Source organism: Talaromyces marneffei, chromosome 2, assembly GCF_009556855.1.
Source record: "Talaromyces marneffei chromosome 2, complete sequence".
Classification (NCBI taxonomy): domain Eukaryota; kingdom Fungi; phylum Ascomycota; class Eurotiomycetes; order Eurotiales; family Trichocomaceae; genus Talaromyces; species Talaromyces marneffei.
The window spans coordinates 596,028-608,866 of NC_072349.1; the positions used below are offsets into that span (position 1 = coordinate 596,028).

Below are 12,839 nucleotides of genomic sequence, written 5' to 3' on the forward strand. Positions count from 1 at the left end.
GCATCGACGATCTCGAGCCATAGCGGGGTGCCGATTATTCTACACCAACAGTCTTCGAAGTTAGGACATGCTGGACCAGGTGTGAAACACAACAATCCACTCAATTGTCTGAGAAAATGTACCGGGAATGTTCAGAGCAAATGGATTTGCTGTCCAGACGCTTAGAGTCGTCTAGAAGCTAAGCTACTTTCCGCAATTGGACTGATGGGTGGAGTTTCCTTCCCCTCTCCAATTTTCATATTCACACCAATGCGGCTTGATGTAAAACCCTCCTATCCCCTACTTTGGGGGCTTGTGTAATTAGCTATGCCTCTTCCGGTTAACTAGGGATCCTTGATATGCGATTGGCTAGCAGGTATCACCGCCCTCGGTGTCTCTCACCGCCTATTTTTTTTAGTGTTCGCGGCCCCATACAAATTACTAGGAGAATGTATCAAACCCTAAACACATCAATATTTAACACATAATACAAATTTGAAGCTATTCCCAGATCCCAAAAGGTTAGATATATACGGTTAACACATATGAAAGTTCCGGAGGCACGTTCTTCCGGTCTCCGGCCGGCAAAGTGGCACGTCGCAGGCCTGGCATATAAACGTCGTAAATGACGGGCTTTGGCCGGTTTGACGCTTAGGATTCTTATATAGACACCAAATACAGCGTTTTTGAACCTTTAAATAACTTTTTACTACCAAATGTGGTAAGGAAGTGTTATTCTGTGGTTTTGGAGGCTGTAGATCCTCTGTCTTGCGTTTCTTTGTGCTTGTCGGCTGCATATAGCGCGCCATTGGAGGAGCAAATAGTAAAAGCGACTTAGAAAGCTGCCTTCGGAACTGGGAATGGGTAAGTGAAGCTATTCCCAGTTCTTTACAACGTACAGAATGAATTTTATAGGCGTTGACAATGCCTACATCTAGGCACCAGTTCCATAAGGGCCACCATGAGCGAAAAGCTTTTATATGAGTATCATATACTGCTCTATGCTGATTGGCTATATCCACCCCTCCCATATGGGAATTGTAATCATCAATAAAGCGTGGGATAGGCATATTTTTGACCGCTTGTTCGCCGAATTCTTTATGCACCAGGGGGCCATTTGTTGAGGTCTTTTGAGGCCTTCGGCGCGTACGCTCAATATAATCATCTGTCTGATCAACCGTATGAATTGTGGTGAGTGCAAGGACAATATTATTATCTTGCCATGCAACGCAGAGAACGTCATTGACAGGGATAGCACAAACTTTGTGATATGGGATATATGACCCCAAATCTTTGAGTTTTTTGAGCAGATTGGGGAACTCTTTATGAGGCCGAGTAGTGCCACGAGCCCCAACTTGTATCTCTCGAAGCGCTTTGAATAGATTAACGCTAGTAAAGTAGTTGTCAAGGTACAAATCATATGTTTTATTGTCCTTTGGCAGCGTTTGTACGAGCTCATACACCATTTGGCCCGTTTTAGTAAGCTCCTTTGCCATTCCCACCTCAACAACCCCCTTTGTACGGCTTGCCGGGTAAAAATAGTAGCAATAACCATGATCCGCAAGAACGAATATCTTGAAGCCTTGGCTGATTGGTTTATTAGGCATTTTATATGTGTGAGAAGATCTTCCGTGGCTACACACCATTGCCTCATCAATCGATATATTGGACGAAGGAATATATAGATTTTTGAAGCTTTTCGCAGTATATCAAACACGGTATGAACTTTATGCCACCAGATACCGCTCAATTGCTCCTCGCTTAGTTGTAATTCCTCTTCCTCCGTAGGCTCCGGGCGGTAATATGTTGATATAAAGCCTCCGGGGACCTCAGAGGGCTCAGATATATGAAAAAAGCGCTTCAATTGCTCAAACCGGAAGCACGTTATATAGTTAGATAACGGGTGGTTGGCATGAACTGATTTGTTATGCTTCTCCTCGTCCCAGTAATCTTTCAGCTGGGGTTCCTTAGTAAATCCCATATATATTTGAGCTCCCACAAAAGCCTTGAGTTCTCCAGGTGTTGTTGATCGCCAATTTCGGTGGTGTGGGTTCATATTCTTTGATAGTTTCGCGTACGCATACATATTTGTATTATCAGCGAGAACTTTGAATAAATCCTCGGTAAAGAATAGGCTAAAGATTTGATACGGCTCCATAATATCAATATAGGGTGGAATTTGCAGCTTAGGAGCGCGCTTTTTATCAGTCTGTATGGGCTCAAAGCGGACCTCATTCGCCTCAGGAATCTGCTTTAGAATAGCCACAGCCTCGGCTCTTTTTCCTGTTAATATTGGCTGGGGATCAGAACCAGGCGGATACATCTCCGTAACAATATTTGAAGGCGCCAATGCCATACCTTTTGACGTCTTTGTACGGCTTCAAATTGAATATATTGACTGTAAAAGGGGCTCCGGGCTGGAGATTTTCTGCCGGTTTTTTGATACGGGCCTCTGCTACTACTCTAGCCAATGAGAGGCCTTCATTTGATATCAGCGGGCCCCTGCCGCCCGAGGAGGCCAATCGGAGGCCTTAAATCCAACAAAAACTTACTAATATCCCTAAACGGCATAGCTAATTACACAAGCCCCCAAAGTAGGGGATAATGGAACACCAGGCGGCGCTCTCTTCGTCTTGGCCACTGAGTTAAGGAAATAGAGATGCGAAGCAACACAGAATCCGTTTGAAGTCATGGTTTCTCGGGAATTCCAATTCCTATCCACAAGTTAACTAAGTAGTACGTACTTGCTTAATACAGTGCGACTCGTCCAACCAATCAGAATATCGGGTCTGATTATGCCACATATTTGTCCTGTTTGCATCCGGTATCTCTTCCGCGGGGAAAATATCCTTATCACAATATTTTTTTTATCCGCTGCAACATTTAAAACTCTCAACTCAATTTACTACCTATTCCTCTTCTCCTTCTCGAAAGTGAATATCGCTGGAAGACTACAAAAATGGGTCAAATAGAAGAACTCCCCGACGACTACGATGAGTCCCAACCGCTACCACCATCTACAACGACAGCTCCGAAAGAAGCGTCACAAGCAATCCCGCCCTCGCTCTTCTCAAACGACAACATTCCCTTCCCCATAATACCAGACAAAGTGCAAAATGCGGACCCGCTGGCGCCAGAATTACCGCCTGCGATGGCATCGATTCGATCATACACACCCGATCAATTGGCGGACATGATGAAGAAGACGCCCTTGTTTATGACGGATTTGGAGAATGCCGGCGATGAGGGTACCTCTTCCCCAACTCCATATCCCCGGATTGCATACACTCCAGGTTGAAAATATATGCTGATAATTGTCGATGGAATGTAGAAGGAGAGAACGTCATGCTCGATGCCATTCGCGCCCTCCAATACGAAGGAACACGAGGCGAAGTCGCGCTCAATTTTAGAGAACAAGGAAACGAAGCCGCCAAAATGAAGCATTGGACGGATGCAAAGGAGTTTTATACAAAGGCTATTGCGATTCTAAACGTGAAAAAGGAGGATGATAAATGGGAGAAACCAACCGATCTGGAAAAGGAGGAGAAGATGTTGAAGGAGGCTAGGGAGGCGTGTTATGCGAATAGGGCGTTGTGTAATTTGGAATTGAGTGAGTTCTCCTCTCCACCTACTTTTGTTGATGAGAATGTAGCTAATTGGAAGCAGAAAATTATAGATCAACAACACTAGACTGCGCGCAAGCCCTCAAAGTCAACCCCAAGAACGTCAAGGCCTACTACCGCTCCTCAATGGCGTTACTGGCCCTCGACAAAATCGCCGAAGCCACAGACACCGTCGTGAGAGGACTAGCAATCGACCCCAACAACAAATCTCTACAACAGGTCTCCGAAAAAATAACCGCCCGAAAAGAAGTCCTCGATAAAATCGCCGCTCGGAAAAGAAAGGAAGCAGAAACAAAACAAAAGGAGAAATTATTGCTGTCCACGGCCTTGGAAGCACGACAAATCCGCGTGCGCAAAACGGACGCAAAACCGGATATGGAAGATGCGCATATCGCATTGACGCCTGACCCATTGTCGCCAGAGAGTACGCTGGTGTTTCCCGTTATGTTCCTGTACCCTATGGACGCGCAGACAGACTTTATAAAAGCGTTTTCGGAGATGGATTGTCTTCATGATCATTTGGAGTATTTGCTCCCGTTGCCATGGGATACGAAGCAGGAATATCAGTCTGCGACGGTGGATTGTTATATGGAGACTGTGACGGGTGGGTTGATAAAAGTTGGCAAGAAGTTGCCGCTGTTACAGGTTTTGTCGGGGGGCAAGGTGGAGGTTGTGGATGAGTTGGTGAGGATTATCGTTGTGCCGAGGGCGAAGACGGGGAAGTTTGTGGAGGAGTTTAAAGCAAGGAAGGGCAAGTCTTAAGATGACTGTTTACGAAGAGATCAAGATTCCACGTTGGAAAAAAAAATCAATTCATCAACCTGCCCATTCAGGCGTGCAAACGGCACATAGAGAGGGAAACCGAGTGGTTCTTGTGTATTGGCACTCGGAGCAAACCTCGCCTCAGGTCATTCAAATCTATCCATAGTACATAGCTTGGGTATCATGATAATCGAACAAACATGCCAATCTAGTTGACGGGGTATTATGCTCTCAAAACAGGACATTCATATGACAAAAGTTTGATGCGCATCAAAAATGGAAACATGATTTTTGGCCAAGTGACAAAAGTAGATGTTCCGGAACATATTGCAAAAGAGGTTTGAAAAAAGAAAAAGAAAAAAAAAAAAGTGCCTTTGAGGCGTGCATGCATGGGTGATGATAGTCCACCGGGGATCTATCCTTTCATTCGCCATTCATTCGTCCAACTTCGTGGCAAGTCATCGTTGACTTAAACCTCAATCTCAAGCTCAATACCGAGAAACTCAATAGTAGCCTTGGTATTCTTCTCAATGCTTTCAATTTCCGATTTATCAAAAGCCTGAGCCCAGACGGTGGGAGCATCAGGTGTTCGCGGTTCAGCGGTAGCCTGCACTTTGGTGATGGCGGTGGTTGGTTGTTTCTTTGCCGTATATGCAGTAAAGGTGGATGATTCACTGTCGGGACAAAGCCCGTAAATAGCGCGCAGATTGTAGCGTTTGGATTGTCGTTCAAGTTCTGCTTCAGAAGTCATGGGAGCACCATATGAAGAGGAAGAGATCGAGCCGGCTTCGACGTTTTCACTATCATTATGGGCGATGTTGACGTTCTGGCCGAGGTTGCAGACATGGTGCTTGTAATTGGTAACGCAGTTGGTACACATGCTTCGGACAGCTTTGAAAGCTTCCGCGAAGGTCTTGGTGATGGTCTTCGATTTGGCCACTGACTTGGTCGGTATGACCAGGGGGATCGTTTCGTCGGCCAACGTGATTTGACTGTCGTGACCGGAAGTGGCAGTGTAGGTAAGATCGAAATCTTCGATGAATCGAGAGACACGAGCCATGTTGATAGAGGCAGTGAGAAACAGGTTGCGTTGCGTCGCGAGCTGGATGTTTTCAATTCAGATTGGTTCCGGTGATTTGTTTCGGCGGGTATTATCCTCGCAAATTGGTTTCTAGAGATTGATTTTGGTTTTGGCCTTGGCAAATTTTTTGAGCCACTGGCAGTCAGAACGTTGAATGGTGGAAACTTCTTCGGAATGATTGGAGATGTATGTCAAAGAGCTCAAGCGGAAACGCGGTGTTTGGTATTGGTAATCCTCGATATAACGGGCTGCGTGTGAAGAAAGAAGGAAAGAAGAGAAACCTCCGAGAGGGATATTTCCTCTCGTCTTATAGACGATAAGGGCCATGTTGGCAATGGTGGTGTTGAATGACCCAAGGTTCATGAGCAGGCACCGATGCCGCATTGTATGCATGGAGGCAGATCCATGGATGAGGGTGATCATTACCTAAAGCTTGTTCATGCCGGGACCCTGGATTGATGTACGGATTGAGTTGAGCCGAATTAGAGTACGTTTGCAATTGAGGTCATTCTCGACAGGCAGAATTCGCAGATACATCTGAGACTGATCACGTAGGAGCAATCTCGACCGTAAGGACCCCCGGCTTCAGTAGAAAAAGGTTCAGGCAACACGCCCATCTGACTAGGCAAACTCGAATTGGGGTTGGACCAGTCTGCTTCCAGATCTCGCAACGAAGGAGATTGGGAAAGACGGAGTAACAAAGCCCATTTTGCATCGAATCCACCAACGTATTGGAATCTATGGAGCACTCTGTAGAGCGACATTGACACCGGAGATATGTAGATAGGGCGGACCATGGATTAGATTGAGTCGGGCTGGTGCTTCTTGGCAATTCCCTCTGGACCAATCAGAAGCTGAGTGGCGTGCGGAGTCCGCGCATTAGCCCGATTTAGCGTGGTTAGCGTGGTTAAGCGCAGACGCCGCCAAGAGCCGGCGCTGGAACTGCCCAAAACAGCCTAGCCGCTGCCCGCTCCGAGATTTCTTTCTGTCTGCTCTCCGTTGCCTAAACCACCACTGCATCACAACAAATCTCCCACGCTGTGTCAACGAGCTAGTCCGTGTCTCTACTCACTTCAATTCTTCCCGGTCAAAATCCTTGCTCCTTTTCACTCCGCCAATCACATCCCTTCCTTTTTATCTTATTCCCCCCCTTGTTCCCTTAGTGTCAACGAGTCAGTCTGCCGTACACCCGACCGTTGACCTGCCTGACCACACTGCTCGTTAACTCGCGACTCCAACTGCTCGCTTTGTGTTGCTACTGCTCAAACTCTGATCTATCATTGTAACTGTGGTACCGTACCTGAGCGTCTAACCTAATGCTACGCCAAACAAACAATCGTCAGCAAAAATAGAATAAGCACAGTCACACGTTCCCAGATCGTCCCGCTCCATACACTTACAGATCCATACCATCTGCCACGGCAGCCATGAATTCCAACCCCACTGGCTATCCTACTACCATGCAGCAGCATGCTAATCCCATGTTGGCTGCCACTGCAGGCTATCCTGTCCAGCCCGGAAATCCAAACAATCAACAGTTCCCCTACTATGCTGCCAACCCGATGGCTGCCTATCCGCCGCAAATGCAACAACCGTCGCAGGCACGTCCCGGCCAGATGCAACAACATTCCTTCAACCCCATGCAGATCCAAACCTCCGGCCCTGGTGGAGCTATGATGCCGGCTAACATGGTTGGTAAGTTAAGATCCTTTCATTCCTTTTGATTATTTGTTGTTCTAGCGGCCCGGCTTCGTCCTTCCTGTTTTCTTGATTCGTCTTTTCACTGCGGTCATGGCGTTGCGTCGACTTGCGTGTTTACAGCCACTCCAGCCTCTTGAACAGGACTGGCTTGGCTTGTCTAACTCCGTCCTACTCGTCTGTTTCTCTGGCCAATCAATGTGTGCACATGATGCGTCGTCTCAAGTAACCATGTTACCTCAATGTCATCCCGGCTTGTATCCACCATCTGTATCCACCAAGTGCCTCGTGGCTATACGACACGCAAACTAACGGAAGGCTCTCCACCACAGCTCCGCATGCCAACATGGCTTACTCTTCGGCTTCTCCCTACCATCCGACTGCCATTCCGACTACTTCTGCCTCACCCGCGCACACTCAGAGCCCTGCCACCGCAGCAACTGTCTCGATGCAGATGCCATCACAGAATATGACTGCTGTTTCCAATCCTGCAATGCTGCTTGCCCAGCAACAGCAACAGCAACAACTACAACTACAAATGCAGCAGCAACAGCAGCAGCATCAACAACAACAACAGCAGCAACAACTTCAACAGCAGCAACAGCAGCAGCAACAACAACAACAACAACAACAACAACAACAACAACAACAACAGCAAAGAGCAACCCCACAGGCGAACCAGACACCACCCCAGCAACAGCAGCAAGCAGCTCCCCAGTCTCCTGCCGCTGCTGCTCGTGAGCGAGCTCGCGTCACTGCTCTTCTTGACATCAATTCTGCGCTTTTACAGGAACTCCTCAATCTCCAAGCTGCAGGCAAGTCTGGTGGTGCCCCACAAGCACCTTCCACAACAACACCCGAGCAGTCATCATCACCAGGGTCGGCCACAGAGCCGGCGAGCACCTCAAGTGACGCCCCGAGGAAACCCAGTCAGGAATATGTAGAGTGCTTGAAGCGCCTACAAAGCAACCTAGTCTATCTCGCCTCTGTTACTGACCGCAGCAAGAAACCAGTCTCATCGGCTCCGGCCATTCTTACTCCCCCGCCGCATATGGGCAATCTCAACGAGCAGTATACGAAATTGAATGAGCTTTTTGCCGGTATTCCTCGACCTTCTGTAGCACACCAGCAAAGGCCTAGCCAGTCAGGTGTGGCTGCCGAGACTGCTGTGTGACGGGCATACAAAGCAATGCCTTTTTCAAGGACACCTCGCCTACTATACATGCTGCGCGCAGGGCGCGCGTAAAAATTTGAACGGCATCCGGTTATGTTCGATTCGCACTCACCTACGACCATAAAGGTACCAGGACTTAGGAATCCGGCAGTTCCCTCCTTGGCCGAAAGCACCTCAATATGCGTCATTCAAACGGTCTCCTAATAGAGACGACCGCTTCATCTTGTCTTTTACTGATTTCAAGACGTTGTTAGTGCCGGCGGTGTTGAAAAATGGACCAGTGTGTTAAACATGAAAAGTGCGGGATATGATTATATTTTCCGCTAGCCATATATGGACAGCGTTTTATGTCTGTACTTTACTTGCCCCTATACAGTGTACAATATATAACCAACACGGTTGTCACCCTAGAGAGTATGGCTATATCATGTGGATATATAAACCTGCATTTTGTCTTTTTCTTCTCTATATGTTGCCTATCTTGTGAAGTGGTGCGGAGTCTCGATCCATTCTTGTTTTACACATTAGCGCAGATCAAAGTAGTCACGCTCTACATTTTATGATTTATCCATACTTAATTCTCACAGTTCTTTCATATCTAAAGCTAGGACTCGCTTGGTGTAGAAAAAGAACCCCAGGGTGCATCGTCTATCCAATCAGCATGACCAGGCCCAAGGCGGGAGATCACCGATCAGAAATTTTGCCATGCACTAGCTTCCAGTGGTGGCTCTGCTGACCCTGACTACATCGCTCACGCGCCGCTCTAGTCTCACCCTCCACAAAATTAGACAAGAAGGCAATTCGATCCGTTCGGTCTTATTGTTATTCGAACGAGGCACTTGGTAGTCATTGGCATTGTTGTGGATGTCCCCCGTTTCATTCAGGACGACGCGCGGGCCAGCGACGAACATCCTTTCTTCTGCTCCAGCTTTCACTTTTCGGTCTTCCACCGCAGCTGTACTGCTCTCTGTGACGCCACCCATCAGAGCTTCAAATTCGACCAAACCCGGTTTTTTGTCCGTGTCTTTTCTGCGTCGCGCAAGTCACAAGCTTGGTTTCGCACCTCCAAAAGCTCAAACTCGGTCGTGCATAAATTTCTTACCACCCTGGAAGCTTGCTCGGTCCTCTTCTTATAGACCTTCGATATCCGCGCAAGCCCTGACTCACGGATTACTCTTCTCGCGGAATCAGAATCAGCTACAAACCCATAGATACTACAGTGCAACGACGACGACGACGACATCGTCATCCACGTCATCCTCCAATACATCCAACATGAACGGCGAAGCTCGCATCAAGCGCAAACACAGCCCAGTCTCTGCATCTGACCGACCAGCGAAACACCTCAAACCCGAGTCCACCATCCTCACCCCCGGCGACGAGACACCTGCAAACGGGACTGTATACGACATCGAAAATGGCGAGGATATCACACCCATCGTCGCCTTAGGCACAGCTCAGGCGGATTCGCCGGAATGGCAGGCGACTATTGAGTCCGTAGTGAAAAGCGTTGTTTCGATTCATTTTTGTCAGACGTGTTCGTTTGATACAGACATGTCCATGTGTAGCCAGGCTACGGGCTTTGTGGTTGATGCGGAACGGGGGTATATTCTTACGAATAGGCATGTGGTCTGCGCGGGACCGTTTTGGGGTTATTGTATTTTTGATAACCATGAAGAGGTAAGCTCATTCAACCATATTGGAGGATAGCAGTATCACTAATGCTCTGACAGTGCGATGTTCGCCCCGTTTATCGGGATCCCGTCCACGACTTTGGTATACTCAAGTTCGATCCCAAGGCTATCAAGTACATGGATATGACGGAGCTAAAGTTGAATCCCGACGGAGCACAAGTGGGCGTTGAGATCAGAGTTGTCGGTAACGATGCCGGGGAGAAGCTCAGTATTTTGTCAGGCGTCATCAGTCGACTAGACCGAAACGCGCCAGAGTACGGTGAAGGATACAGTGATTTCAACACAAACTACATCCAAGCCGCTGCTGCGGCTAGTGGTGGAAGTTCTGGTAGTCCTGTCGTCAACGTCGCTGGTCATGTCGTTGCTCTTCAGGCGGGTGGTCGTGCGGACGGTGCTGCTACAGATTACTTTTTGCCACTTGGCCGTCCACTGCGAGCGTTGCAGTGTCTACAAGAGGGGAAGCCGGTTACACGTGGCACTATCCAAACACAGTGGATGATCAAGCCCTTTGACGAATGTCGTCGTCTTGGCTTGACTCCGGAATGGGAAGCTTATGTCCGAAAAGCAGTACCTAAAGAAACCGGAATGTTGGTGGCGGATATTGTTCTCCCAGAAGGTCCCGCTGATGGAAAGCTTCAAGAAGGAGATGTCCTGTTGAAAGTGAATGGAGAGCTACTTACTCAGTTTGTGCGACTTGATGATATTTTGGACTCGAATGTGGAGCAGTCAATTCGACTTTTGATTCAACGCGGCGGCGAGGACCTTCAAGTAGACTGCACTGTTGGAGACTTGCATGCGATTACACCGGACCGCTTCGTCAGCGTTGCTGGCGGTACATTCCATGATCTGTCTTATCAGCAGGCTCGCCTTTATGCTATCGCATGTCGTGGTGTGTATGTCTGCGAGGCAGCAGGATCATTCAAGATTGAGAATACTTTGTCAGGCTGGATAATTGATTCTGTGGACAAGCGGCCGACTCCAAACTTAAAAGAATTCATCGAAGTGATGAAGACAATTCCAGATCGCTCCAAGATCGTCATCTCCTACCGACATATTCGGGATCTTCACACCCGAGGGACAACCATCATCTACCTTGATCGCCACTGGCATCCGAAGATGTCTCTTGCGGTCCGTAATGACGAGACCGGTCTATGGGACTTTTCTGATATCGCCGGCCCGCTACCTGCCGAGCCGCCGGTTCCTAGGAAAGCCGAGTTTATCCAGTTAGATGGGATCAGTCAAACCGCAGCCGCTGAGATTGTTCGCAGCTTTGTCCGCGTGTCTTGCACCATGCCTTTGAAGTTGGATGGTTTCCCTCAAGCCAAGAAAACCGGTTATGGTCTGGTCATTGATGCAGAAAAGGGTCTTGTTGTTGTTTCCAGGGCTATTGTTCCGTATGACTTGTGTGATATCAACATGACAGTGGCGGATTCGATTATTGTTACTGGAAAAGTCATTTTCATGCATCCCTTGCAAAACTACAGTATTTTGCAATACGACCCAAGTCTTGTCCAGGCACCTGTCCAAAGTGCGCGATTGAGTACAGAAAATATAAAGCAAGGCCAAGACACAATCTTTGTTGGATTCAATCAGAACCTCCGCATCGTCGTTGCCAAGACAACTGTGACCGATATCACAACCGTTGCTATTCCCGCCAATGCCTCGGCTCCACGGTACAGAGCTATCAATCTTGATGCTATTACAGTGGATACTGGACTAAGTAGCCAATGCACTACAGGTGTCTTGCTGCGGGAAGACGGCATTGTGCAAGCCCTTTGGCTGAATTATCTGGGTGAGCGGACAGGAAACTCACAAAAGGATGTCGAGTATCATCTCGGTCTAGCAACGCCATCTCTTTTCCCCATAATCAGTAAGATCCAACAAGGCGAAACTCCCAAGCTACGTATTTTGAACATGGAAAGCTATGTTATCCAGATGAGCCAAGCACGTATCATGGGTGTTTCAGAGGAATGGATCAACAAAGTGGCGGAAGCCAATCCATCCAGACATCAGTTATTCATGGTCAGGAAACTAGACAGTCCGCCCCCGTCATTCGCACATGGGGCAGATGCTCTGAAAGAGGGAGACATCATTCTCACCCTTAACAACAAACTCGTTACACGGGTTTCGGAGTTTGATATCATGTATGATAACGAAGTGCTTGACGCGTTGATTGTCCGGAATGGCCAGGAGATGCACGTCAAGGTTCATACCGTACCGACAGAAGATTTGGAGACGGATCGAGCAGTGGTGTTTTGCGGGGCTGTGTTGCAGAAGCCGCATCATGCTGTGCGCCAGCAGATTTCGAAACTTCATAGTGAGATTTATATCAGCGCAAGGGTACGTCCCCTTTACTTCCTATAGAAGTCTTTCATTTGACTAATTTTGAACAGAGCCGCGGTTCGCCTGCATACCAATACGGGTTGTCACCAACGAATTTCATCACTGCAGTTAACGGTGTTCAAACCCATGACCTTGACAGCTTTGTGCAAGAAGTCAAGAAGATTCCCGACAACACATACTTCCGCCTTCGAGCAGTCACCTTTGACAATGTGCCGTGGGTAGTCACCATGAAAAAGAACGATCATTACGTGAGTCTCATCCTTTCGCATTTGACATGATTACAACTAACGATGACTCAGTTTGCCATGTCGGAGTACGTGAAAGATGTCTCAGCACCAGCTAGATGGAAAGTAATCAACTATCCCAAGAGAGACGACTCAGCGGATCAGGGTAATCTGACTGCAGATGCTATGGACGAAGCTGTTGAAGAAGGTGGAAGTGATGCAGAGCCTGATTGTTAGACTTTTGTACAATAGAAAATATTA

The 12,839-nt window shown here is 47.8% G+C and overlaps 5 protein-coding genes across 5 annotated transcripts; 3 read left to right on the forward strand and 2 right to left on the reverse strand.

Annotated features, from left to right (window-relative positions):
* Positions 1 to 913: 913 nt before the first annotated feature.
* EYB26_002555 (uncharacterized protein) lies at positions 914 to 2,335 on the reverse strand (the record flags this gene model as incomplete). The annotated part of the gene is made up of 3 exons (XM_054261860.1): positions 914 to 952; positions 1,002 to 1,566; positions 1,623 to 2,335. 3 exons carry the CDS (start codon positions 2,333 to 2,335, stop codon positions 914 to 916), a joined length of 1,317 nt encoding a protein of 438 aa, XP_054117835.1.
* A 603-nt stretch (positions 2,336 to 2,938) lies between these two features.
* EYB26_002556 (uncharacterized protein) lies at positions 2,939 to 4,364 on the forward strand (the record flags this gene model as incomplete). Its single annotated transcript, XM_054261861.1, has 3 exons — positions 2,939 to 3,227; positions 3,311 to 3,589; positions 3,646 to 4,364. 3 exons carry the CDS (start codon positions 2,939 to 2,941, stop codon positions 4,362 to 4,364), a joined length of 1,287 nt encoding a protein of 428 aa, XP_054117836.1.
* A 469-nt stretch (positions 4,365 to 4,833) lies between these two features.
* On the reverse strand, positions 4,834 to 5,424 carry EYB26_002557 (uncharacterized protein; the record flags this gene model as incomplete). Its single annotated transcript, XM_054261862.1, has 1 exon — positions 4,834 to 5,424. One exon carries the CDS (start codon positions 5,422 to 5,424, stop codon positions 4,834 to 4,836), a length of 591 nt encoding a protein of 196 aa, XP_054117837.1.
* Positions 5,425 to 6,872: 1,448 nt separating this feature from the next.
* Positions 6,873 to 8,317, forward strand: EYB26_002558 (uncharacterized protein; the record flags this gene model as incomplete). The annotated part of the gene is made up of 2 exons (XM_054261863.1): positions 6,873 to 7,140; positions 7,476 to 8,317. 2 exons carry the CDS (start codon positions 6,873 to 6,875, stop codon positions 8,315 to 8,317), a joined length of 1,110 nt encoding a protein of 369 aa, XP_054117838.1.
* A 1,275-nt stretch (positions 8,318 to 9,592) lies between these two features.
* EYB26_002559 (uncharacterized protein) lies at positions 9,593 to 12,815 on the forward strand (the record flags this gene model as incomplete). Its single annotated transcript, XM_054261864.1, has 5 exons — positions 9,593 to 9,810; positions 9,886 to 9,997; positions 10,051 to 12,351; positions 12,405 to 12,602; positions 12,654 to 12,815. The coding sequence occupies 5 exons, from the start codon at positions 9,593 to 9,595 to the stop codon at positions 12,813 to 12,815; spliced, it is 2,991 nt and encodes a 996-aa protein (XP_054117839.1).
* Positions 12,816 to 12,839: the final 24 nt, after the last annotated feature.